This window comes from Penicillium mononematosum (assembly GCF_028829835.1).
Source record: "Penicillium mononematosum strain IBT 11891 chromosome Unknown utg000003l:1.0-8172316.0:1.0-8177699.0, whole genome shotgun sequence".
Classification (NCBI taxonomy): Eukaryota; Fungi; Ascomycota; class Eurotiomycetes; order Eurotiales; family Aspergillaceae; genus Penicillium; species Penicillium mononematosum.
The window spans coordinates 7,926,987-7,953,688 of record NW_026643273.1 but is presented as its reverse complement, the minus strand read 5'-3'; the positions used below and the strand labels follow the sequence as shown (position 1 = coordinate 7,953,688).

Below are 26,702 nucleotides of genomic sequence, written 5' to 3'. Positions count from 1 at the left end.
GGCGATGGACTCGGAGATCCCGACAGATTGCTTTCTGTGAATTCATTTGGAGAACCACTGGTTCTTATATTTACTCAATGACCAAATCTCCGGCGCAAAGCATATTTAGCATTTTGGACTAAACAAGGCCAATCGGGATCTTATGGCCTTCAACTTCTCGGGATAAACAAGACCAGACCTAGGAAATGAGTGTATTGCGGGGTCTCTTGGGATACTTTTGGAATGGCCATCGGTTGATCAACAGCCCGACCTGCCCGACAGTGACGAAACTGTGGGGTTATTTTGCGGGGGATCTGCAGGCTTCGGGGCGCATGTTGGCGGGAGGAATAGTGCCGGCGACTTTCTTTATAACTGTTGGCGAACGAGAACAAGAGGCAAGGTCAAGATCTGTACTAAATAGACTAGCAAAGACTGGGGAGGAGAGAGAAGAAGAGAGAGAGACTGAGGAAGACTGATATGTGATCGGGGAGGTAAACAAGCAGGCGTTACTACCCTGACAAATCAGGCAGCCACTTAGACGGATTCTCCCAACCCGTAGACCTCGAAAGTTTTTTTAAAACTCATTCGCTTATTATCTGCCCTGCCTTCGGTGAAACTTGCTGGGCACCCCGGCTGGTATCCCCGTATTCTGCTGTGAATAAGAACCGTTCCTTCCACAGCTACCATCGTCCCCTCCGTAAATCCGTGGCTTCTATCCTACCTAGGTAAAGGTCTGTTTTACCGGGTAGAACTCTCTGAATGTACTTAGGACTGTCGGGTCGATCATCCTCCCATATCAACCCTCCAGCATAGATGATCCATTATATAGCGGCGTATACATCGGCTGCCAATAATTTTGATACATCTATCTTATACTATAGTGACTCTCTCTAAACCCTAGACTATATCCGACGTCTTCCCTCCTTATACTTTATCGGGTCCACCTCTAGATACCTTTTTAATAAGCTTAGACCTAAAGGGCGAAGCTTTGCGCCTCGGCTGAAAGAAGCTGTAGCTAGTAGTCTTACTAAGTAGGTATTTATATTGATCTATCTAATAGCTAACTTAGATACAGACACTATCTATCTAGATGATATATAGGGTAAGATTATATCTTATTTTTCGCGCTATATACTCCCGAAGTAGCCTAACCATTTCCGTGGTATATCTTTAGGTTCCGACTTAGGTAGCTATGAATCGAATTTTTCCGCTTTAACCGAGAGGGCTAGTAATAAGGAATGGCTTAAAGGAAAGTCGGCAGCCGCCTTATAGACTAGTCACTAGAGGGCCCGTAGCGTATCGTTATATATAAAACCGTATAAGCTTAGTTCTCTGACTACGGTGGTTAAATTAATCGTGTTTAAGAATAGTTGCTATAGGACCTCTATATAGGGGCGTGTAGTGCGGTATTTAGGGTCGTCAGTTGACCCGAGCTAGGATTGGTGATCACTTGTCGACATGGTAGAGTTGATGTAGGCCCCACTACTAGGGGTGTTTGTTAATGAGACTTAGGCATAGAATAATGCTACTCCCGGTACCTGGTTGCCTAAAAACGAGTTTGAAAAGACTGGCTGGCAGTTTGTATGTCTCTTCGGCCCTCAACCGAGACATCATAGCTAAACTAGTCACGGTGATTTGTATTGTTTAGGTGGGTAGAAATGCTTTTTACTACTTTAGTCATAGCCTTATATCAAATCTAAAGCAGAAGTATTGCATGTTTAGATGACAGAATAGAACCACTATAAAAAAGGATGCTCCAAACTTTTCTAAGCTCAGTGCGCACGGCTGATAATAGCTTTAACCCTAGAAAAATGCGTTGGTTTCAACCATGGCTCTTCCAGGTTTCAAAATTGGCTTTGACAACCTTGAAATCCTCTTGGGGTTACATGCGACTAGGGAGATATAGGAGGAAGAAACTCTTACTATTCAAACTAGTTAAGCAGGAAAGATCCCTGCATTGGTAAACAAGCGCTCAGTCTGCCACTATAACAAGGCATCCATGTAGGATGGGATGGTCTCAACAAATTCTACACCAAGTATGGGCCATTACTCGTCTTACCCATCGTAAATCATAGAATTTGCTTTGCTCGTCTCGCTAATTGCGCAAGAATCCAAGTACCCACATAGACTTTGAGAAATTGCTTAGGTTATATGATTGAATGGACTCCGGGCACTCAGATTGCTCGAAATATTTTCTTCCACTCCGAGCATATTTCAATGACAGGGCATAAAATTTGCTTCTAATTCACATTCTTGCCTCAAAACTATATACAGAAAAGGACAAATTTGGACGATGGTGGAAATTTATTGAAGTCGTATAGAGGATAAAGGCACAAGTCTTGAAATCATATGTGCCCTCAAACAGATTATCGGGAGACTTATTTGGATGATCTCGGGAAGCCATCCTTTTCGGCTGCCTGGCCATCAATTAGAGCGACTGCACCACTCGAAACTTTTCTGTCGATGGACATGCCCTTCACTGCTTCTTGGATCTCGCGAAGCAGTGGGTCCTTTTTTCGCCGGTCGAGAAGCCCAGCGACCCAGTATCTGGACTTTGGGATATCGGGTCCTCCGTTCCAACAGCATGTCCGCACGCCGGAAGGTAGTAAAATGCGTTTTCATGAAGGAATGGAGTGTTCTTACACAATCGTGTCAGTATCTCGGGTCACAGATTCCAGCGCAGTAATGAAAAACTCACTTGGGGTTCGTCAATTCCTCTAATTCTGCGCGAAAGCTCGCGGTAACCCAATGATCTGAACCATGCAATTGACTACTGATATGAATACACTCTGTCCGCAGAGCAATGGCCTTTTTGCGTTGACCCCGGCACTCCCATACCCTAACTAGCGACATCATTGTGTTGATTGTTTCAGGATGTTCAGGCCCATATGTGCGTTTCCGAATCTCAAGTGCTTCTGTTAACAACGCCTCGGCCTCTTTTAGTCGCCATTGCTCCATGTACATCCAGGCCATTCCAATCATAATCCCGGTCGTTCGAGGATGGTCTGCCCCAACTACCTTTTTGTTTATATCCAATGATTGTAAAGATAATGCCGTCGCATCCGAGAACTGTCCATGGGAGATATAGGTCATGATTAGGGTATAGATCGCATCCATTGTCTCAGCAGAGCCCGGCCCAACATCTTTCAGGAAGCGCGGGATGGCTTTCCTGCAAAGCTCTTGTGACTTGTAATGATCACCCTTTTCGCGGTATACGCGCGATAAGTGGAAAAGAGCTCGGGTAGCTTCGAGGCTCTCAGGTCCATAGATATTTGTTATCTTTTCTATTACCTCCTTGGATAGTTTGATCGCTTTCGCTGATTTGCCTTGGATCGAGTAGCTATCCGCCAGTCCGGTACGAACAGATAGTGTATATAGATTTTCAGGACCATACAAAGTCTCCGAAATTTCGAGAGCTTCGCTGAACAGCTTCTCGGCTTCTCTGTATCTTCCGTCTCCAATGTGACATGTGGCTACCGATTGTAAAACGTGCAGCCAAGCGGGAAGCTGATTTTCGCTCGCGGTGAGATTGAGTATCTGGAGAGCATGAGGTATTGCCGCTCGCCGTTGGCTCCGATTCAAAGGGTCAACCAGGGGGAAACGCGCAGCTAAGCAATGCAATACGTGCAGTTGCCATTCCCGGAGTGAACCGACTGACTGTAGCCAGTTCCTTGTTGCGAGGTGAACCAAACGATGCATATCGAGGCGAGAGTCTTCATGCCTCATGCGTACGAAGGAATAGGAGCTGAGGATACCGATCGCCTTTTGCTGTTCGACTATCGGTGCTGGAGGGAAAAGTGAGATCAAGATATCCTTCTCTTTCACGCAGGCCATAAAACAGAGATAGTCCGTAGCGAGGCGACTCTGTCGTCGAATTTGCTCAAAGGATGTGAGCCAGGTAGTCGCGACAGGGTTCCGAATGCTTTTATATCGACCTTCGTCCTCGAAGTCCTCACTCAGTAAATCAATGGCGTTCTGTTCCTGCCCATCCAAAAGCTGAACGTAGCTGGCTAGCGTGATTCTGTTTTCGTTGACAAAAGAAGCAGCTTGCACAATAGCCAAAGGAAGAAAGGTCAACCGTCTGAGGAGCTTTCGAGTACTTTCGGTATCGTTGAGGGCTTCCTTGTCAACTAAAGAGTTTCGCAATACATGAATAGCTTTGTGCTCGTCCATTTCAGAGATTTGAACAACATCGGTTGCAGCAAGGTACTGAGCCACTTTGTTACTTCGAGTGGTAAAGACAATGGCACCTTGGTCACTCGTGGGCAGGTAGTCTCTCAGCCCTTCAGCTTTCGAATCCTTGTTTTCGATCCACATATCAATATCGTCAGCGTTGTCAAAGATCAACAGCCATCGCCCGGTGCTTGGCTTGCTTAGATGGTCTTTGACGAGGCTCTTCGCATCCACCTTCTTGTCATCGAGGCTGATTCCAAGATGGTCGGCCACCGTCTGGTATGCTTGTTGGAGACTTTCCATATCGACTGCGGGGAGCCAGAATATGGCACAGTCTGGATACAGCTCTCTTGTCTGATATGCAAGCTCCAGGGCAATTTGTGTCTTGCCTATACCTCCAAGGCCAAAAATAGCGAATCGCTCGGCTCGGTTCTTGACAAATAGTCGGCGTTTTACCTTGCCCACTACCTCACGGTCTACATAGCGAGGGTTTCTCTCAAATGGAACAAACCAGCCTGAGGCTTTGCCGTGGCGAAGAGGATCATCTGAGGAATGGACGGTTTGCAGGATTCGATGGCGAGCAAGTCGAGCTCCATGTTCCTAGGTACCAGACATTCAGTATTCAGCATGCCAAGAAGAAAATTCTTTTCGATAATGCTATATCCATATCTTACACGTATGATTGTTTCAAAGTCAATGCTTGTCTTTCCTGCAAGCTGTCAGCATCTCGTAACAACAATGTAGACATTCTCAGGTTCAAGTACTACCTTCCTTGGCAGATAGATTCAGAATGCAGTCCCGAACGCGCACTTTCTGGGAGGAATGATGCAGATAAGCATATGTCGCAGATTCAATAACACTTTGCTTCTCATATGCGGTCATATGAACTTCCTGCAGTCCTTGTTCGACGTTGAAACGGAAGTAACGTTTTCTTTTTGCCTCGTTGCTCCATCGAGCCATGAACCGACGCTCCGTGCTCTCAGGCTTCGTCGCTAATCTAACCAATGTCTTTGAAAGAAACTTAAGCACATTATCATCCATGGGAAGTTGTGCGGGATTGCCAGTTCCAACAGAGACCAAACATTTCACTAATGGCTTCAGACCTCGGCTAGTCGTGCACCATATATCGGCCGCTTCTTCTTCTAATTCCTCAATGGGGTTGTTGGCACCGAACGCACCGTCCACAAAGTGGTGGTTGCCGATTGAAACCGAATCGAAAAATCTGGTCGCGGCAGACGTTGCCAATGCTGCTTCACAAATCGTCGCCGGTAACGTAGTCTCATTCGGCACAGGGTAGCTTCGAAGTCGTGTGACTTGCAAAGTGTCTTTCGAGGTTGTGCAGACAAAGGTTTTAGAGCGACGGGGCTTCCCATCATTCATCAGGTCGGTTGGCGACAAGCCAGCCCGGGTGATAACATTCTCAATGGCCTTTTTGAGCTTCTTGCTATCGTATTGCGATACAATGTTACCAGACCAATCAACTGGAACATTGTTAATTTTCTCGCTGAAGACCGATTCCATCAATTCGGTGTATGCAAGGGTGCACTCGTCGACACCCATTTCTAGCCGTCCTAACATTATAGCGATCAGTCTAAATATTTGCGTCTCATATGTCAGCCCAGCTTTCGCTACCTCTTTTGTCAATACACACCCTCCTGTGCTGGTACCGCCAATCAAGTCGAAGACATCACAAGGCTTGAGGACTTGGCTGTCCTCTCGCTCTGAATTGAGTTGTGCCATCATGCCTTTCAATATCAGTAGACTTGACAATCCCCTCACGCCTCCACCATCTAGAGACAAGAGACACAATCCATTGGTATCAAGTGGGCTTGGTCCAATTCCCGTAGCCATAACGATGCCAATATATATTACGGTTCGTTGAGCCACCAAACGACCAGACACAAGATCAAAATGGCTGAATAATAGGGAATAAAATTCGATAAATAGACATCCACATTATCGGGGGCTCTGTGGATTAATGTTTCAGACAATCTTTCTTTCACTTGGCTTGACAGCAATGCATGGAATGGAACAAGGCGCTTAGACACAGGAGGGAGACTGGCTCCCTGCCAATCACTCCCGAGACTGGCTTAGACCAAGCCCTGCGCCTCCATATTATTGTAGATCACCCAATCTTCCATAAATAAACACAGCGTCAATGTCATATAGCCTAGGTACTGAACGGCGACAAAAATACTTCGCCAAGCTAAATAAACGCTTGAAAAAAAAAAGGGATCTTGAAATAATTCGAGAGTATTGAAAAAACTGGGCCCTAGAGACGCTGCCAGTCTTAGTATATATAAAATAAAGATTAGGTTAAAGCTCACCGGCATCTGGTGTAACCTTCGAAGGTTGGAACCATACATAGGCTGTTTCTATATAGCTACCTACATGTGATATTTAATGATACAATGAAGAGTCCTAACCTCGGAATAGAATCATGTTCTCATGCATTCAGTACATATGCACATGTATCTAAGCAAGGCATGGATAATTTTTGAGTCCATCAACCTTGAATGCGATGAACAAATATTGAAGAGAACCACTGTGTTCAGAAAAGAAAAGGCCCAATGTAGCAGACGAAAATAAATTATTGCAATTGAAAGAGCGCAGTAGTCTGTCCCAGAACACTGCGGAGCGTATCGAGAAATTCCAACGCCAGCAAGAAGAAAGGTATCGTCGATGGCATTGATCGTAGAGCTTAGCAGCAGACATCGCAGCAATCAAGGCAGCATTCGCAACTCTCTTCGCACAAGAAGCAACAACACATCGCCATCAGACTGAAAGAAAAAGAAAACACTCATGTTAGCGTAGTTCCCATTTTCCCTCGCGATATTGATCCTTACCAGCCCATGAGACATCCCCTATCCTTCTTCTCTGGCTGTGGCTGTGGCTGAGGTTGCATCTGTGGTTGCGGAGGGTAGTATCCCCCCTATACACCAGTTAGTATGGTATGTAGAGCACGTGAGGCGCCGATATCAAGACTGACCTGTCCCGGGGGAGGGCCATACTGGCCCTGGGGCGGATAGCCTTGTTGGTAGCCGTCCTGCGGGGGTAGCCATATCTGTATTTATAAATTGATCAGAACCATGTTCAGCATCTCGATCAAGACGTAAGCTCGCTGTAGACCAGATTGGAACTTCCACGGTCGCAAAGCGCACAGAAGCCGATCAGTCTCAGCTGCGGCATCTTGAATGATTTGGCCCCAATAGGGCGGCAAAATTCGAGTATTGTGTTGAAAGAGAGGACTTACGCCGGCTGGGGATATCCTTGCGGAGGGGGCTGCTGCGGATAGGACATAGCGACGGGAGATAAACGTCTAAACTCAAAGGGAACGAATTAGCGCCGTGATAACAATGATAACAATCAACATTATAGGGCCTTGCGGCGCCTTTGTGATGAGACTAGGGTCAACAGTGGCGGGATGGCCGCCACGGCGGTTAAATCCACGTACCTGGGACAATGCAGAGACGGAGATTGGTTGAAAGAGGAGGCTGTGCTGAGCCACCGGGGTAAGTGAGTGAAGCGAGAGAACAGAGAGGAAGGTGAAGTTGATGAAGATGGGGAAGTTAAGAGTGTCAGAAACAAGGAGAAAAATTTAGGTAACTCACTTTATGGAGGTTGTATTGCAGAAAAGGAAATTGTCGGGGTACTTGGGGGTACTTTGCCGGTGCGCCCGATAGGAGAAGTTTGTCTGCCAAGACTTCAGGGCTGAGGTAACTCCGAAGTAGCTTTTTAGTCTTTTCCCCTTTCCCCTTCTTCTCCACATGAACCGAGTTTGTTAGTAAATATTGATTCTGAGGATTTTTCACTTATATTTGGGTGGAAGAGTGGATTTTCAATCCAATCAATTCATTTCATACCCACAAACCATAGGAACAATTACATCTTCATACCTAATACCGGAGGCCATAAAACCATCCCGGTACCCACTGAGTACTTAGGCCACAGGATTCCCCTTCGACCTGTCAGCCACAGTGTGCCAGCCCTATCGCCGAACTAACGCAGTCAGCCACAAATTGCATTCCATGGGTGACATTCTATTGGTTGAGGACCAGCCACCGGGTAACACGGGGCCCCGCTTTGACAAGTGTTCAGCCACTCACATCATTTGACCGCTGCCCAGGCCTCTTGGCATTAGACCGCCCGTATTGTTGCTGCCTGGGCAGTACCTGGTACTTGGGCCCTCATACCACGGAACATACGGACGCGTGTACCAGCTACAAGTACAAGGCTGAATACCGTACTTGAATGTCTCAGGTCTTCTCAATTGCAACGTTGTGGCACCTTCAAGTTCCATTCATTCTCAAGGATTAGTTCGAGCTTCTCACTGTCAGTACTGCTTCAGACCTGGTCTCAACCAGGCATTATCTCACGAAATATATAATATATCGCCAAAGAAAATATGTCCAAGTCGAAAAGAAGATCCAATCCCACTAACCACCAGAGACTGCACATGTGACCATGCATCACATCCCAAAGTACAGTACACGAACCTGATCAAACGATGATCTGGATTAACAATCGCAAAATAACACACAATAAAGAAAACAAAAGACGAAACAGACTACGATCGCTCACTTGACATACGAATCAATATCAGGCATGTAGGATGACTGCGAACCGGAGAACGGAGAATCCGTCGACCCCTCATTGTCGAGAAAGTCCAGCTCAAAATCAAACTCAAACGGCGCATCAGGAAACTCGGGGAATTGGTCAGACTCCCTCAGCAGAGCTGACTCCACAACATAGGGAGGCTGACTCTCCACCAGGCCACAAGCAGCGACAGCAAGCTGATATCCAGGGTCCCTAGTCGAAACACGACTAGGATTGCGAATCAGAAGCCTCGAGTTAGAACCACCGCCAGCCGCTTCATCGGTGACCTCCTCGGCGGCAATCATCCAATGTTTCAAGACATCCATGCTAGGCTGGTTACCTCCACCCTTGCCACCGCGCTTCTCGCTATCTTTCCCGCGGCCTCCACGGCCTCGCTCGCAGGGATTGAAATGCGTGCGTCGCAGATGTGCAGCAGCATTATAATTGGCACCGTAGCGCTTCCCATTGCGACAAGCCTTGCAATTCGCAAGGAAGTACTTGCCAGGCGAGATATCCTTGCAGACCCAGACTGTGCGGACGGAGGCGTGCACGCGGTCGATATGACGGCGCAGCTCGTGTTCGCCGTGGAAGCCATCTGGATGATCTGTGCACATGCTACAGTATGTCTTTGGTCGCGGGGGTCGTCGCACAGAGGCCTTGGGGATAGCGGCGACTTCCTTTGTGGTGCCGTCTGCTGAGGAGATGCGGAGCATCTTGTGGGAGTCGAGCTGGGACATGCTGCTTTCCGCGGACTCGACTTTTGGAGCAATGGGACGTGCAGCCTGGGCGATTTGCTCTTTGGTGCGGCGCGCGGCGCGAGAGCGCTGTGTCGCCAAGTCATTGCTCTCGATGGAGTCGGAAGGTTTCATCTCCACTGAGTCGAGGGGGAGATTATTGTGGGGCATTGGGTAGTGGAAGGAGGTGGTTGGGGGAGCGGATGCTGAGAATGACGGATGAGGGAAGGGAGATTGTTGGGAGAACCGGGAAGACGATGTGGGATCTAGGTCAGGGTACAAAGGGGAGAGAAAGGGGTCTTGATACGGCAAGCAGGAGGTGGATGTTGGCACCCACTCTGGCGAGATGGAGCTGGTCGGTTCTTGATATTGAGATGGTCCGGTCGAGTCGAGGCGGAACATGTTGATTCCGCCGATTAAGGAGTCGGTAGTGTTGCTGCGAGACATCTCTGGTGCAGCTGGTGGGGCCTGGTCGGTCCAGGGGGACGTCCGGTCAGGGTATTGAGGGAAAGACGGTCCGATTTGTCCATTATTTGCGAGTCCGAAAGTCAAGGCCGAGTCAGAGGGTTGACCGGGAGAGGCGTCCAAATACTTGGTGTACTCGGATGGCGAAACTCCGAAATGGTCGAGGCGACGATGGGTCCGTACCGGGCCGAAGGATTGGCGTTTACCTATGATGGCACCGTCTGGCTGGTGCTGGTAGGAGACCGGTATTTGCTGGCTCTGGGAGCGCTCCATGGGCGTGTGTCGGTAGGAGCCATGTCCCGAGAAGGCAGCGCCATTCCAAAGTAGGTCAGGGGAGGAGACGTGGGATAAGTCGCGGGTTAGGTCGACTGAAAGATCCGGGGTCTGCCAATTGTCAATCCAAGGACGAATGGCGATTGAGATTAGGAGACGAGAGCGCGAGAGGGGTGGAGCAGAGAAGATTGGAGCAAGTAACCAAGGTCACACATACGGTGGCTCTCCGTTTTGCCTGAGGAAGACCCGAATCAGAACATGGCAATGTCCGTGGTGTCGCATCCTGTCGAGTTCGTTTCCCCAGGCTTCCAGCGTGCTGCCAGTTGGTATCCCCGTCGTTCGAGGCCGGGATGAACCGACTCAGCTGTTCAATCCAAAGCTGATTTCGTTGAGATTCCGAGAGGTGGGAGTGTTGGACCAAAAATGCTTCGCGGTATCCGGAGATGGCACTGGTGAACAGCTTGTCATCCAGATGGACAGTCATGGTGGTGGGGTCCTCGTCACAATGGCCGGGGAAGTAACTGTCTATCAGTAATCAAATGGATAGAGAAAGGTGGGTTGTATTTCTGCGAACAGTCAGCGCATACTTTTCAATAACAGGCGAGAAAGTCGTACATATATATGGAGCGCAGTAGTAAAAATGAAACTTAAATCGAAGCTGATGGTGGGTGGAATAGCAGATCTTATCAATGCAATCAAGGTGAAGATGATCTGCGTTGAGATAAATGTACTCCGTTGTATAGTAAATGGTCGGGGAAGAAAAACGACAAGACAATGATATCACAAGTTGGGAGAAGAAGCAGATGTAAATTGGGCAGACGAGTAGATAAAAGAGAAAAGGACAAAAGTTCCGGTCGACGTTGAAGGACACTCCCCACAAACTGAGATACGAGAATTGGCACTTAGCAAAGACTACTATACTCCAAGAGACATGTAAGTCGATCATCGGTCTGGAACCTTGGATGTTCGGGTAGTGATGTGTTTCTCCTTTCGCTATTTTCCCTCCTATTTCTCTAATACTATGGTCTCAAAGTTTATCCGTGTGGAGGTCAGCAATCAGCAAAGCCATCTCCCCAAAGGCATATACCCGGGTGACAGAGTCAATTACTCCTAGAAGCGAGGGCCTGTTGGCTCAGAAGCTGCAGACGTCCGAGAAAAAAAAAGAACGAAAGCGAGGCAGCGAACCGGATCACCCCGAACGTGACCCGAGCCAGCAGATGCATCGTTGCTTTGTTTACGAAAAGTGACCTGATGCATGTAGACTGGAGTACATGGCACAATACATAAACAAGTCACTATTCCCTCGAGGATCAAGCGCCTACAGCGGGAGCCCGAAAGAGACCGCAAAACAGCCCATTTTTCCGTCTAGCACAGCCATATCCCGAGACTCCCAGGACCCATTTACTACGGTCGGACCAAGATCGCTCGGGCGCGTCGAAGACTGCCACGTCGACTGGTGTGGCAGCTGGGGCATCCTGCAGATGCTGTTTGGCTCCCTAGTTCAGCGCCCAATGCCCGACGAGAGATGACTAGCAACAATAATAGCACACTCGTTAATGAGGTAATATAGAAATCCCGAGGAAATAGAGTGGTCACACAAAAACGGTTCGATTCACGTGTTACCGTGGGTCACTCCCGCACCAGTCCCACGGTTCCCAGTTATGGTTGTGGCTCAGGGATAGCCCCCTATAAAGCAGTTTGCTATTGTTTGTTGGGGGTTCGAACACCTGGAGTTATTTTTGGCTTACCAGATGTGCCCAATAATGGTCTCTTTCTTTCAACTCCTGACTCTGCAAGACACTAGCGATGGATCGTCCCCTCCACGTGATGAGCTGTACGGAGACCGTTTGGGATAAACTCGGTTTACTGGTGCGAGACTAGTACGGAGGCTCCACGGTTTTCGTTGGATCAATCTCCTGATCGGATAATGGTTGGACATTTATTGCTCCATAATGACGATGATCATCGAGGACGTTAGCGACTACTACCTACTGGAATTAGTTTCCTTAGACTCAGCGGCAATCTCGGACTCGTGAGAAAGAGACAAAGTACGGATTACTCTGTGTCTCGATTCCGTTGTGAGTTAGGATGATCAGTTACGTCAATCTCTGTTTCAGGATGGACTTTCATGGGACTGGACACAACATGGCCTACGGATACATTGTACGGGGTCAATAAGGATCGCCGGGCTGGGCATTTTTGCCTAAGAGGGAAATCCTTCACTATAGTCGTCAATTTTGATGTACGGAGTACGATGTACAATTTTCCCCGTCCGAGACAAGCAGATAACTCCCGTCGAATGGGCGAATTTTGGTTTCATGGTCTATCGCCCACAGGGTGGCCTAGGAGTCGTCCCAACATTCGACACGTTTTACGCTCTCACCGTCTACTCGAATCCTCCAAAAGTTGCCCCCTGACATAAATTTATTTTATGTCAAAAAAGGATAGGCAGAGCACGGGGTCCTCAGTTGCTTATTTAATGTACTATCGATGTCAAGAGATCGCCTGGGTCTGCGCGCGTCACATGGCCCAGACGCTGATGAGCTTTGCCCCTGCATTAATGCTCAGAGCTTCAGAGCTGATGCCTGCGCCCAGAGGCTATCTTGAATAGGATAGATCACACGTGAGACTAGGAAAACATCGAAGATGAGCCACCTTGGATGATAGGCTATAAACTCCTAGAGAGTGTGCACGAGCAGAAGCCAGCCCAATGCATGGCACTGAAACGGGAAACCTATATTGAGTTAGTATACAACGTAAGTATTCTACTCATACCTAAGCCTCAGCTGATAGTATTGACTCCCCGAGCTCACAGGAGGGTTGGACTCGGATTATAACGGCTGGAGAATTTGTATCTTGCTGGTCCGTATATTTCTTCTGTACCTCGCAACCACACTCCTACCCTCCCCGGGATTTAAACGCATGCAGATGCAGCCTGCTTCACTATGTCGATCCTGTGACATTGGATAGCTCAGCTGAATTGCCGACGAGCGCTAGAAATGAACTGGCCCCAATAGTAATAGATTCCAGACGCCGAATCAGTTGTGGTGCAGCGTTTCATGACCCGGGAAGTATATGTCAGCACAGATCAAGATGCGATGCAAGCTCCATGTCCCAATTCTCAAGCAGACGGGATGTTCGAGTTAATTTTCTTTGTCTATTAACATGATCGGTTTGCTTGATTATATCTATCGCTGCGCCTCTAGAGGACGCGTGTTTTGAGGCTCTTCAGACCTCCGGAGTGCCGTGGATATATATTGCATATATATTCCTGATATAACATAGGGACGTCTGGTGCTGATTTGATATATTCTTCCTTCCCATTACAAGGATAGTACAGGTGCACACTATCTATATCGCATGTCGCATGCTGGTGACTATACTAAAGAGATGCAGAATATATCGGGCTGTTGGGTACTCTCAGACAGTGTGCTCCCGGGAAGCAAATGGCGTTTTCCTGCTATACGATGGCAAGTCGGATCGTTGTACGGAGTATGTTGGCAATTATTTCACCAAATAATCTTCCAATCCAGGATATTGAAACATCACCCATAGTACATTGAATTACCAGAGATCGATAAACCTTGGAAGATCTCCTGAAACCACCTGAAACTACCTGATACATACTCCGTAGATATATATGATATATATGAATAGCATGGTGAAACTTCCGCAAGTACTAGAAGTGCCCAAAAGCTCTCAAGTTGACATTGCTAAAACTTGTTACCCAACTCTTAAGTGCCGATGACATGGGTAGACATGCTGACCATGCACTCAGAGCTTAGTCCAGATAATGGTGCTTGATGAACCTGTGACAGGTGCCCTATGCATGGCACATGTTCTTTGGACTATCTCGTCTTTACCTAGGGTGTATACATTATAGACCTGTTCCAGACTGAAACCGAAATCCAGAATATTCCGGATACTTACAATACTGGATCTGACGTCAAGTTGCCACACTGGGCCCATTTTCCAGGGCAGATAGTTATGGAACGGCTCGTACTGTGGGGAGATTGTTAAATGAGGGGAATAGGGGTACATCATAGAGGACATAATGAGTATATAAGGGGGAGAATCTTGCTGTGAAATAGAGTACTTAACCAGCACGTGATACCCTAGCCACGTCATAATAAATCCTCCAGGGGGTAAATAATTTATTTTGCTCCAGTAGATGCTCAAACGAAGACGAGACTAACCCCTGAATGAATTGAAACTTCCTCCAAAGACCCTTTCCCACCCTCCCCCATCCTCAACCCTCATCGATTCCACCTTCATCACACCTCCACCATGTCAGACTCAACCCTCTACCTCTACACTTCCCTGACCGCGGGGTCATCGCACATCGTTACCGCGACCGCCCGAATCGAGACAATCCTCAAAGCGAACAAGCTCCCCTTCCGCGCCATTGATGTCGCCACCGACGAAGCCGCCCGTAAGCTGTGGGGCCGACGCTCCAAGGGCAAGAAGCTTCCAGGATTGGTGAAATACGGCGATATTGTGGGAGTATGTGACAGCCGCTCGCATGGACGCGAGATTCCAACGCAGCTCTATTATACCATGATCGCAGCGCTAACCCCGACGTGTAGGATCTGGAGCAGATCGAAGAATGGAACGAGTTCGGAGAATTACGTATGGTAGTAAACAGCGTGCAGGACCTGGGCGGAATGCCCGCCACCAGCAATCCTATCCCAGCAGCGACAGAGACCAAAACCGAGCCCACGCCCACCACCCCCAAACCCTCTACGATCAAGATCCAAACCCCTCCCGTTACCAAGCCCGAAGAGAAGAAGGATGATACGGCCGTGCTAGCTCTGCGCCAGGCTAGCTCTGAGGCTGCCTCGAAAGCGAAGACCAAGACAGACGATAAGAAAGAATCGAAAGAACAGGATACAGAGGTACCTGTTTCCAACCGCGCACACCGTGGCTCGGTCGCCCCCGAATTGCCAGACGCCGCACCGGATTCACCCCAGACCATGAAACGCCCGAGCCTAGTCCCCGAACAAGCGGCCGTATCATCGGCAAACTTCCACGCGGATAATGCAGAGGTGCTCGGATTGGTTGGACACCATCGCTCGTCCGGGGTGTCGTCACTCGAGAACGCGGATCAGGAACAGGCAGTGCGCGAGATTAGGAAGTCCGTCTCTGCGGAGCCTACGGGCGATCTTGATGCTCTGCGTAAAGAGGCTGCGAATAAGGCGAAGACCGAGTCGATTGAGGAGGTACCGAGTCCGATCGACGATGTGGCTGTGGAGAATAAGGAAGCGCTTATGGAACCCAATGAGCCTAAGGGCAATGCTATTGCTGAAGTGATTGCGACGGCTGTGGCGCCTCAAGAGATCAAGTCGGAGCCTAAGAAGGAGGAGACTACCGGTGCCAAGGAGACGGAAGATGCGAAGGATGATACCAAGGCAGGGCTGGCTCCCGCAGGCAAGTCGGCGGAGTAGGCGACTACATCTATGGGTGGAGGGAGTTGCTGTTCACGAATTCGATGATTATGACATCTGTACATCAAGAATGCCTGACAAGGTTACAATCGATTTTTTCGTACCAACAGTATGAAAATGTAAATAACTTTTGGAAGCGTGGACAGTTAGCTCCCACATGTAGATGCCATTCATAACTCGTGATTAAGAATGTATAATATAAAAGCGAAAATAAATAAGGAAATAAAACTGAACACCCATAAATGAGGCCAAAAACGAAACTCCCAAACCCCGTTTTGTGCTATGTACCCCGTCCCCTCTACTGCTCCGCGCCGCGACGCTTCTGGACAGCCTCGCGCAGCTTCGCGATGACGTCGCCGGGATCCTGTGCGCCGAAGATCGCTGAGCCAGCAACGATCACGTTAGCGCCTGCATCGGCAGCCTGGTCAATAGTACCCAGACCGAGACCGCCGTCGACTTCAATGTTCAGGTCGGGGCAGCGCGCACGCAGGGCGGCGACCTTGGGGAGCTCGGAGGCCATGAATTTCTGACCTCCGAAACCGGGGTGCACGGTCATGACCAGGACCATCTGTGAAACGTCGTTAGTACAATTGCAATTGAATCAACACGGCGTGGAAGAAACGGAAATCTGTCCACAAAGGACCTGAAACAAGGAAAAAAAAGGAAATCACTCACGTCTGGTCGTTCCGCGGGGTCCTCGCTCTCAATAATATCCCACAACACATCGACGGGGGTATCGGGCTTAATCGCGATACCAGCCTGCATACCCTGCTCGTGTATATAGCGAATCAATTGCTTGGGACTGGTACGAGCGGTGGTTTCTTTATCTGTAGGATCGGTCGCCGCGACGGAGGAAACCGCAGCCTCGTAGTGGAAGCAGTAGAGATCGCAACCGGCCTTCTTAAACTCCACGACCCATTTATGCGGCTGTAACGAAGCACAATTGTCAGCGGGGAGAGCTCATGACGTGCCGGAATGATGCGGGTATGTGGGAAGTCTATAACTCACTTCCATGATCATCATGTGGCAATCGAAAGTGCCACGACCGCAGGGTTCGGAGGGACGGTCGACGCAGCCGCGGATTTGGGATACGACGGGGCAGCCGATGGTCATATTGGGCACGAAGTGGCCGTCCATAATGTCGACGTGCAGCCAGTCGGCGCCCTGCTCCATCTTCTTGGAGCAGTCATGGCCCAGATCGGCGAAGTTGGCGCTGAGAATGGAGGGAGCGATGATAGCGGGCGGCGCCATTATGTGTATGTATGTATGGGGAGTGGAGTGAAGGGATTGGAAAAGGGAGTCTGGAGGGGTGGAGGGGTTATAAAGGAAAAAAAAAGTAGATCTGAAGCTCTGGGCTGTTTACATCAGTGGCGAAGAGTGGATATGCCCGGTTCACCGTAAATCCAGAAATATACTAAAATATACTGTTAGTGTGCCTTTTTCCTTGTTCTTTGATTGCCTTTTAATCTATTTAATCTTTTATCCTTCGAATCTTTAATTATTTAAAGTCCAGAACACCCCTCTCCTCCTTTGTAGAGTCATGATGCAAACGATAAGGGCTCTGGCTCTCACGTGTTAGACTCAATCTACGGGCCATCTTGACTTCAAATGTCCTATGTCCTTAGTATCTCTTAATTATCTACCAAATGTACATGTTGAAGCTCATTCTCAGATGATCTGAAAAAGGAGGATCGGCACAAGACCTTGCATTCTGGATAACCTATTTAGGTGATGCCGGGAGAAAATATTCAAGTCTGCTGACCTTGATAGACAGGGGCTTAACTGGGCTTATAGTCCGATCTAAGATGAAATAGGTATCGCCTGGAATCTGCAGCGAAGCCGCCGAATTCAGTGCTGCAGCCAATCAGGAAATGTTCTCCGTACAGGTTCGCCTTTCAACTCCCATTGGAATCCCGGTAGCTATTCCTTAGCAGTCTTGCATCGATGTATATATATATATATATATGCTGTATATATTTCTTGAATCCTGACTGACTGCTTGTACCACTTTATATATGTCTTACTATTGGCTTGGTGATCAGTCGTCTGACTATATGTACAACGCATTATAGCTAATCTCCCCTTCGCCGATCGGCTTACAACACATCATTCTAACTCCAAGATCGGGTACAAATACTCCAATCCAGTGCCCAGTACGGAGTACTCCGTACTTCAATAGCCGTTGGAATAACCGCTTGTCCAAAGAGATATGTCGTGCTTTGGGGGGTGGGCCATTGTCTGTGCTTGTAGCGGGGCACTCTGCTCCGGAGTATCGTCAACATTGTCTGGACTCCCAACATTTTTTATGCTGTCACAGCATAGGCTGGTATTACCCTCATGTGACCATTTGGCTTAAAGCTAGTTCCCGGTTTTTGATTTTGGTTTGAGATCATGGAAAGAGTATACTATATTGTACACCATCCGGAGTAGATAGTGGGGTTGCAGTGAAGGACATGACTCATGCAATCTGTGAATACTCCAGGGGTCCACGGGTATCAACTCGGATTATAAATCCGCAAAATACAACATACATAGAGCACTCATGGCTCTGAAATTCCCTACTCTGTGCCTTCACTTGATTCCTACATTCCACGTGTTCGTTCCAATTCAGATGCGGGAGAGGCGCCGTCTTGTGACCTGAACAGCCCGTCTCAAGTCTTATTCGATGTTTCGCGGCTATTCCCAATCATCCTCCAGACTAAAATAAAAATACGAGGGCAAAGACAGAAACCTGGAAATTTGAGAACTTGAAAAGACTGGCTCAACTAATATAAACATTCCTACTGGAATGATGGTGCTTGCCCAGACTTCGAGCTCTGCTCGGTATGTATACTGGCAAATAGGCATCGTCTTCTTCTTTACCCTTACTCGTTCCTGATCGGTACGTACCACCCGCCGGTCATGTTGGAGGAGAGGAGGAGCAATAGCGGAGAGGACGTCCTTGGCCACGGTTCGAGGGCTGATGCAATGGGACAGCAGAACGTTTGGGCATCCTCGTCGGGGCCACAGTCAATTGTTTCAATTCCGATAAACCCAGCGCTGCGAAGGTTTTGCAGCATAAAGTCAGCATAAAGTCGGTCAGCTCCTCGGGTTGAAGCTTTGGTGACTTGAATGGGGTTGGTGCAATGGTTGCTACGCGTATGCCTTGACGGGCATGGTATAGCGCACGCAGGTTCCAGAAGTCCTCTTGGACTCCCCACACATATTGCTCCGTCGGTCCGCCGTCTGTCCGAAGCGGTCACTTCCTCACCATTGATGACCAGCTTATTTATGGGTAGATGAGCGATGTCTCTCGCCGCCCCCGGACGCAGATCATGCGTGGTGATGGAATCCATGATCTCTGTGGTGTTGGGGGACCGATTCATCATCTGGTTACTTTTAGGCTTAGGAGATGATTTGATCCTTTTCAGCTCTCGGTCAAAATTTTCACTGTATGTGCTTTAAACCGAGAATATGTTGCAATGTCTTTTACTCGCAGTGATGAAATCGCAATCATTTCTCGTCTACGTGAGAACGAGTGAAATACATGTCCTTGGGGAAGGTCATACATGAGCGAGGGCTTCTAAACGGTGGAGGCTCCGACCAACCTTTTCAGGCCAGGTTTCTCTTTGTCCAGGTAATGCGGAATCGAAGCATCGCTGATATTAGCTATCGATTTCCGGGATACCAACCTCAACTCGTGCTGGCCTCGCATGGTCGTGCCTAATCCAATAACGTCCGAGACGTTCTCGTACTGCATGCAAGGCAGTTAAAGTCCGCAAATCGTGTATACGGCCTGGGCCTGAGACACAGAAACAGGTTCCCGAGAGGCGTGTTAGATGCGGCCCGTCTGCGGTGAACCCTTCCGCGGTCGTAGCGTCGAGCCTATCGACCTGAGTTCGAGGAAGATATAGGTGAACCGAGAGTAACGGAGGAGGCCAGATGTAGATGAAGTGGCGATGGATGAAAGTGAACCACTCGAGTCTGAACTGTGGTAGGGAGCCAAAGAGGCTTGAGGGTAAATGGAAGACATCGACGATGAATTAGAGACGGGCGGGAGAAAAGAAGGGATGAAGTACGGATGAAGTGAGAGTAGCCCACTGAAGGAAGGAGCCATCTATAGTTTTATATATTGTGCTGGGGTTTGAAAACATCTCATAAAGCATTGCCAGTGATTACATTAATTGCGAGCCACCAGGGCCAGAGCTAAATACATATAGACCAATATCCCTAGATAGAGCCTTACGCTAAAGAGACCGAACTCTTCTTTGGCTTCATAGCCCATCCAGAGAGGCAGGTCCAGCCCGCACCACTCTTCCTCCCTTCGTCAAACACCGCGCCAAGACCCTCAAGCAGCATTGATCGCTCGCGACCCATTTCCACTCGCAATTTCAGTAACCACTGCTCCCACATCCACCCCCCGATCAGCCCAGTCATACTGGCAATATCCGCAGTACTACCAACCGGCCCCTGCACCGCCTCATAATCTTCAATATGACTCTGCACACGCGGTGCGGGAGTCTCACGCATAGGCTCTTGCTCGACGGGCTCGGTGCCCATCGGTAGGAACATCCACGCGCGTTGCGTGTCGACGAATCCGGTGTTGCGGAGACGGCCAACGAAACTCTTCGACGCTAATGGGTCGTAACCCCGGTTGCGCAGGTTGAAGGCAAACTCCACTGACGCTGCGGTCGCGTACGGGCCTGCCCGCGAGATCTCGGCGTCAAGAACTTGGAACTCAAGGTAACCGCCTGGCTTGAGGCATCGCATGCACTCCTTCAGAACTAGGTCGTACTCATCGCGGTCCTTGTCCGCGGGACATTCGGTCTTCAAGAGTGCGGGTAAAGAGCGGGCGGAGATGACATCGAACTGGTTGTTGCCAAAGGGCAGCTCCCACAGATTGGCGACGGTTAGCTGGCGATGGTTGGGAGGGCCCTTGATGGCGTTGTTTACCGTCTGGTTCTTGGAGGAGACGGTGTAAACCTTGACGTTTGGGAACTCGTGCGCTGCTTGCCAAGCCCAGTCGCAGGACGAGTGACCACCAAGATCCAGGATGCGGAGACTGCGCTTGCGTGGTCCCTGCGGGGCCTTGGGCTTTGATGAGGCTCGTGCAAGCACGCGCTGGGCAGGGCTTGTCAGCAGATTGCCGCCGTTGAGAGACCGGAGGGCATCCATGGCCCACATGGGTTGGGACAGCTGAGCAAGAACCAGCTGTTCTTTCTCCACCTTGTCAAATTGGGCCTTCTCTGCCAGCTCGGAGGTAATCACCGAATTGCGGGGCGCCTTGGCAAAGGGGCCCTTGTATGCAGGACGTTCGGGACGAACAAGCTCGTACTTGCCCAGCAAGCAGTTGATATGCAAGTCGGTCATGGCGAGGCGCATGGATTGCACAGCATCGAAACGCATGTTGCGATGCATAAACCCGTCAGTCTTGGTTGACCGTTCCCGAATAGACTGGAAGCCTTGCCAGTAAATTGAATCCTTGCTAGCAAGGACCGGGGGCAGAGGACTGAGGGACTCGGGGACACCTTCGACGAATCGCACCATCTTCTTGGAAGAATCTTCTGTGCTGTCTTTCGCTTCAGTCTCGGCGTCATCAGACTCGGCTGATTGAATAGGCTCAATGTCATTAACGGGATTTGTTTCATTGAGAGCGGACATGTATGATGCTTGGGCAGACAGCCAGATACTGGTCCTGTCGTGGCTCGCAACTGCACGCTCCTGTAGCTCTTGGTCATAGCATTCGTCGTACTCATATCCATTCCCAGAGCGGGGGATCTCCTGAACTTGAACTGCATCAAATGCAGCACTCATGGGGCTATCTTGGTAGATAGATCGACGAGTGGGTGTGTCACATAGTCGAATGGCAGTAAGCGGTGCCTCTTCGTCACGAACTGCTGTGACTGGCTCTTCGTCAACAGGACGCTCAGGCCAGTCAAGTACCTGCTCGACAATCTCTCCTTCATCCCGACGCCAAGGAAGATTGTAGAACCCTTCTGCAGCAGCTGAAGATGGTGGGTAATTGGTGTTGGGGATTGACCACGTGTGGCGCGCCCGGGGAGCCAAAGAGGCAAAGAACCCACCAGGAGATGGAATGCTCAGGTCACTGAAACTGTATCCAGACAGTTCAGATGCGGGGGTCACCCCGTCAGCACTCCTCGGGCGGTTGGGAGGCGGCTGGAGTTGCCACATCTCGCCCTTATCCTCCGAGGTCTCGGACCACGAGTCGGCTGTCTCATCCAAGTGACTGTGGTGTAGCATTGATAGTGCCGAGTTAGGCAGAAGGCCGCCTTGATCAATAGGCCGTGGGGCGTCGTACAGATCGTCATATTCACGAACTGGCTCATTATTCATATGAAAGGATGGGGAGGGCGATGGCGAGAGTGGGGGTGAATATGCCTGGGCAGCAGCGGGAATCCGGGGGAAACTTCCCAGAACATGACGCCAGTCCTCATCCGGGGCCTCGATCGCAATGGGGACAGTTTGAATATCTGAATGGGCATCCCCATCGTCTAGATCGCTTTCACTTCCGTCCAGATCTCGGCGAACATGGATATCATGTGCATCCCAGTTGGTGTCTGGTAGAGATTGAGAGTCTGGTGTAGCCAATGCACTTATTACTGATTCTTGGTCCGAAGTCATACTACCATCGAGCGAAGGCGGGGCATAAGATGCAGGCACGGAACGACTGAGCATCGACAGTGCTGCCGGCGAGACTGGTATCTTGGCTGGAGGCGTCGGCGGGACTGGGGAGCCCTTGAGGGAACCGTTCATTGACGGCCACAACGCAGAGGATGGAATGTCGAGTGTCAGAGACCGCTTCCGACTCCCAGTCGAGGTCACCGAGTTCCGGGTGATTGGTGTAATCAAGCTTGATGGCCGCGTATCAGGGGAAAAGCATGAATCGCTAATTTCGGTCTCATTGTCGTCAATACTATCATCATCTGAGGCATCATACATGTCGTCGTATCCTCTGAAGCCTTCCATCTGGGACTGCCATTCTGTATCTGAGCAGGATGAGGTAGTCCCGGCTGAGAGAGGCGACATTAGGCGGGCGAGGCGGGCGTGTGTTGGTATTGACAATCCGCTGGTCTGCAGTTTCAACTGCGGGCTGATAGCTGCCGGTGTAAGTCTGGAAGGAGCTGAGCCTTTCGGACTGGTTTGAGCGAAATGAGATTCGCGCGTATCCTCCATTATAGTATTAAGCACCGTCCCTCGGGCCTGCCGAGGTGGCGGAAATCGTGCATTCGAGATGCGGAGTGTGTCGGTCATCTTGCACAACTGATCAAACTGTTGGATGTTGGTTTTGTGTGACTCGCTCACGGGAAATATCTATGGGTATCTCGACTCGTAGGAAATGACACCGATCAACGGGTCTGTGAAAGTGAAAGATAGAAAGCAAGACAACAAGATAACAAGATAACACTAGGAAATAAATCAGATGCAAAAGCTACCAGAGCTATAGGCACCGATAAGAGAGTGAGGGCAACAAAACGAAGAACGCTAGCCTTCACAGAAGTTGTGGCAGTTGGGAAGGGTTTATAGTCGATTGGGCGCTTTCCACCAGCCACGGGGTATGTGCAGTGAGCAGCCGATCCCTCTTCAGAAAGAGTCACTCCGTTACAGAGACTAATGCAGGATTGAGCACAATCCATCCAATAACCCTGGTCTGGAGGGTAGCCAATATTGATGTTATTGGTGGAGAGGAAATGGGCGCGTCGCGCTGAACAGGGGGTTCTCCCGTGAGCAAAGAGCCAAGGCCATTTTTCGAACAAGAGTCCAGTGAACGAGGTTTAAAAATGTGAAAACGGACGAATGAGGTTCATAGATAGTGTGACGAACCGCTCGGGGAGTGGGATGAGAGTGAGATGCAGTGTGAAGAGGTTGATGATTGGTCGAGTGTACGCGCCGGACTACTATCTTTAGCCAAATTAGTGACCGTCCGAGGTGGATGGAACATCAATTATGCACTTTTCCGGCACCTAAACAGGCAGGAAATCATCATAATTAATGTCATATGATACCAGAATCGTTAAGAAAAGGTGACGATCATCGGGCAGAGAAGGGAGAAAAGAGGGAAAATGAGGGGAAATGGCCCAATCCAAGTGAGTACATATGTAGTACACGATACTACTGCACGCTAGAGATGTACTCTCTTAGCAAGGAATAATAATAGAAATTATGTGCTAATTGACCTCATTGTCACATTTTTCCCCCTCTTATATCAATGTGATCATGTACTATTGACAACTTGCTTACAATTGCTTACACCGATGTGACCCTAAAGGCGCGTAGAGCCCGGAAGTCCAATTCAACTACAAATCATATAGTCTTGCTCATGTCGTTATGAGCCACTGTCATACACTTCCCCTCTTATCGGGTATACTTCCCAGAAGTTGGCGCTACTGTAGGAGTTTAGAAGTCATCACTCAACCACGGGAACCAAAGATCATAATGTGTGTAGAGCAATAACTCAATGAAAACATATGTATCCCAATTATATCTCAACTAAATGATAGTTTTGTCAGGAAGTACCATTTTCTAAGCAAAAGACTCTGTCCGCTCCCTATCCTAGATGCAATATATCTGACGATCTATTGGAATCTGCTTACATACATATATGCATGTGGCCTTGAAATGCCCGGGCATAATGAATGGTTTAGGCCATCCTCCGAGATTGGGAGTGCCTTTACATACATTGTACGAAGTATATAGTTTCCACAATTACGTTTCAGACTAACAGCACAATATACATTGTGCTGAAGGATAGACCACCTCCCAAACCAAGTTGGGTTTCGACTTAATACTAGTAAGCAGGGGTTCCTTACCGGACATCGGGATGTTGCAGAGCGATGGATAGTTAAAGATTGTCTCAGCTTGTTATTCTAGCAGCTTGTTCCGCGTAGGAGGCCTCTATTTTATAGACAACCGAAAGAGACCGGAGAAAATATGTACCCAAAGTAACCGAAATTGACCCGTCTCTGTATATCTTGATGGACGCGGAAATGAAATTAGTTCAACTGGCGAGTGCCAGCAGACGTGACGTCTCAATCAAACAGGCCCCAAGGTGAAAATGTCTAGTATTCGAAGATATCATCAAGCAAGACAACATCCTCAGGGGCCCTCAGACGAATTTCCTCATTGAAACCAATGACGGGCGGATCTAGGGTAAGAATATTGGTGGTGCTCAAGTGCCTGAGGCCGATGCTTGAGATCTTGGCTTTGGGCGCCAAGGTCCAAATACAAGTCATGTCCCGTTCCCAGTTCTCAGAATCGACGGGATTTGTTTCTCTCTAATCCATCCGGAAGCTCTTGGTGTCCAGCAGCAGGTTAATGCCAAATGTGTCGTCATTGAGTGCGATTTTGATATCCATGTTGCGATGCTTGTCAAAATCAGATCGTTGCAAAGCCTGAATAAAGCCTCAACGGAATCAGTATCATCAGAAAGACCGGGTGGACTTGAAGTGATAGGCGTTCGATAGGTAGGCCCATGCCCTTGTTCATGTGTTCATACACGCTCAGCCAACCTGCATTATGCAAACTGTTCGATCAGGGAATACAGTTCCCGAAATGTGAGTATTCAAGTTCATTTCAGGACTAGACGGTGTGTGATAGCGCTTGAGGCTTGTTCAATGGGGAATGGGCCAAAGCATGTTTCACGGCGTGTAGCGGACGTAGTGCAGAGTTGGTGTGAGGAACCACAAATAATTAAATTTGAAGACATTGTAGAGTCTTTTATTTCATGGGGATGTTTTCTGGCTCAATCGGGTTTTGCTCAATCGGCGCCTTATACGGGGATATGCACGTGACCACCTCCGACGGCTCCTCTTTTGCAACTCACCTTACCAACTCTCGAGCGCCGCCGACATTCCTGTCTCTAATTTCGTGAAACCCATTGTTCAAGCTCTCAAATCCAACCTGCAGCATTGTCCAATATCGGCAGAACACAAGTCGCTGTTTTGATCCAGCGCACCTTTCGTCATCCAAGCACCCCTCCAAGCTTTCCTATTCACCGCAACCATGCTTTTCTTCAGGTATGCTATGGCGCGAAGCGCAAACTCATTTTACACAGATGGGAACTAATATATTCTGCACTGCAGCTTCTTCAAGACTCTGACTAACCAAACGGTCACCATTGAGCTTAAGAATGACATCCGTATTCGTGGAATCCTGAAATCGGTCGACCAATACCTAAACATCAAGCTCGACGACATCGAAGTATTGGACCTGGCCAAGTACCCTCACCTGTCTTCGGTGAAGAACATGTTCATCCGAGGCAGTGTGGTACGGTACGTGATGTTGCCTCGGTCGGAGGTCGACGTGGGGTTGTTGGAGGATGCCACACGGCGAGGTGAGTTGCGCATCATCCCGAGCTTAGTTCTTAAGATCAGTCTACGTTCCTGCCTCCCTTGGAATACCTACGAGGGTTGCGACATCGATTACCATTCGAATCAATACTGATAGAGTCATCATACAGAGGCTGCCAACCAGGCTGGCAAAGCTCGGTAAACGATCATGGCCCCAATTTTACGACAAATCACGCATCGCGCTCTTCAATACCGTTGTTCCCACTAGGTGGTCTCCAGCAAAGAAAATGACTATATGGCCAAAATTCTGGGGTTTCATGTGGCCCCCAATATTGAGATGATCCATTTGATGACCGTGCAGACGGGTTCATGCAACGAAGGATATTCGAAACTCCCATACCAGTCGAATGCGCCCAAGATACCAAATGGACCTTGGATCGCTCCCGAGCTCATGAATCCTGCTGATACGCCGCAAAAGCAATTTCGTCGGAGAGTACCTGCCTATAGCTCATGCTGGCACCTGGGCTGCGTTGTTCATGATACCTCGTTAGACTTTTTTTTTGCAATAATGAACAGCAACTTTCTTTTGGCCATTTTAGTGTATCCCAACGCTCTAAACATACTCAAATCGAATGTAGTCCTCCAGATTGGAGAGTAATAACGACCACGTGACTTCGTGTCGCGATCCAGTTTCTTCGCGCCTCTCGACCCGAGTAATCTTGACATTTTCACTGGCGACCGTGGACATAATA

General features: G+C 49.0%; 9 protein-coding genes across 9 annotated transcripts; 2 read left to right on the top strand and 7 right to left on the bottom strand.

Annotated features, from left to right (window-relative positions):
• Positions 1-2,673: 2,673 nt before the first annotated feature.
• Positions 2,674-5,895, bottom strand: N7519_008034 (uncharacterized protein; the record flags this gene model as incomplete). Its single annotated transcript, XM_057294810.1, has 4 exons — positions 2,674-4,752; positions 4,827-4,861; positions 4,920-5,743; positions 5,804-5,895. 4 exons carry the CDS (start codon positions 5,893-5,895, stop codon positions 2,674-2,676), a joined length of 3,030 nt encoding a protein of 1,009 aa, XP_057149621.1.
• Positions 5,896-6,994: 1,099 nt separating this feature from the next.
• On the bottom strand, positions 6,995-7,341 carry N7519_008033 (uncharacterized protein; the record flags this gene model as incomplete). The annotated part of the gene is made up of 3 exons (XM_057294809.1): positions 6,995-7,084; positions 7,142-7,216; positions 7,282-7,341. The coding sequence occupies 3 exons, from the start codon at positions 7,339-7,341 to the stop codon at positions 6,995-6,997; spliced, it is 225 nt and encodes a 74-aa protein (XP_057149620.1).
• Positions 7,342-8,729: 1,388 nt separating this feature from the next.
• On the bottom strand, positions 8,730-10,704 carry N7519_008032 (uncharacterized protein; the record flags this gene model as incomplete). Its single annotated transcript, XM_057294808.1, has 2 exons — positions 8,730-10,331; positions 10,438-10,704. 2 exons carry the CDS (start codon positions 10,702-10,704, stop codon positions 8,730-8,732), a joined length of 1,869 nt encoding a protein of 622 aa, XP_057149619.1.
• A 3,803-nt stretch (positions 10,705-14,507) lies between these two features.
• On the top strand, positions 14,508-15,664 carry N7519_008031 (uncharacterized protein; the record flags this gene model as incomplete). Its single annotated transcript, XM_057294807.1, has 2 exons — positions 14,508-14,723; positions 14,807-15,664. The coding sequence occupies 2 exons, from the start codon at positions 14,508-14,510 to the stop codon at positions 15,662-15,664; spliced, it is 1,074 nt and encodes a 357-aa protein (XP_057149618.1).
• A 298-nt stretch (positions 15,665-15,962) lies between these two features.
• Positions 15,963-16,915, bottom strand: N7519_008030 (ribulose-phosphate 3-epimerase RPE1; the record flags this gene model as incomplete). The annotated part of the gene is made up of 3 exons (XM_057294806.1): positions 15,963-16,232; positions 16,340-16,591; positions 16,673-16,915. The coding sequence occupies 3 exons, from the start codon at positions 16,913-16,915 to the stop codon at positions 15,963-15,965; spliced, it is 765 nt and encodes a 254-aa protein (XP_057149617.1).
• A 1,613-nt stretch (positions 16,916-18,528) lies between these two features.
• N7519_008029 (uncharacterized protein) lies at positions 18,529-19,029 on the bottom strand (the record flags this gene model as incomplete). Its single annotated transcript, XM_057294805.1, has 1 exon — positions 18,529-19,029. The coding sequence occupies one exon, from the start codon at positions 19,027-19,029 to the stop codon at positions 18,529-18,531; it is 501 nt and encodes a 166-aa protein (XP_057149616.1).
• Positions 19,030-19,885: 856 nt separating this feature from the next.
• N7519_008028 (uncharacterized protein) lies at positions 19,886-22,915 on the bottom strand (the record flags this gene model as incomplete). The annotated part of the gene is made up of 1 exon (XM_057294804.1): positions 19,886-22,915. One exon carries the CDS (start codon positions 22,913-22,915, stop codon positions 19,886-19,888), a length of 3,030 nt encoding a protein of 1,009 aa, XP_057149615.1.
• A 2,748-nt stretch (positions 22,916-25,663) lies between these two features.
• N7519_008027 (Sm-like protein LSM2) lies at positions 25,664-26,152 on the top strand (the record flags this gene model as incomplete). Its single annotated transcript, XM_057294803.1, has 3 exons — positions 25,664-25,677; positions 25,744-25,994; positions 26,121-26,152. The coding sequence occupies 3 exons, from the start codon at positions 25,664-25,666 to the stop codon at positions 26,150-26,152; spliced, it is 297 nt and encodes a 98-aa protein (XP_057149614.1).
• Positions 26,153-26,399: 247 nt separating this feature from the next.
• Positions 26,400-26,698, bottom strand: N7519_008026 (uncharacterized protein; the record flags this gene model as incomplete). Its single annotated transcript, XM_057294802.1, has 2 exons — positions 26,400-26,475; positions 26,574-26,698. The coding sequence occupies 2 exons, from the start codon at positions 26,696-26,698 to the stop codon at positions 26,400-26,402; spliced, it is 201 nt and encodes a 66-aa protein (XP_057149613.1).
• Positions 26,699-26,702: the final 4 nt, after the last annotated feature.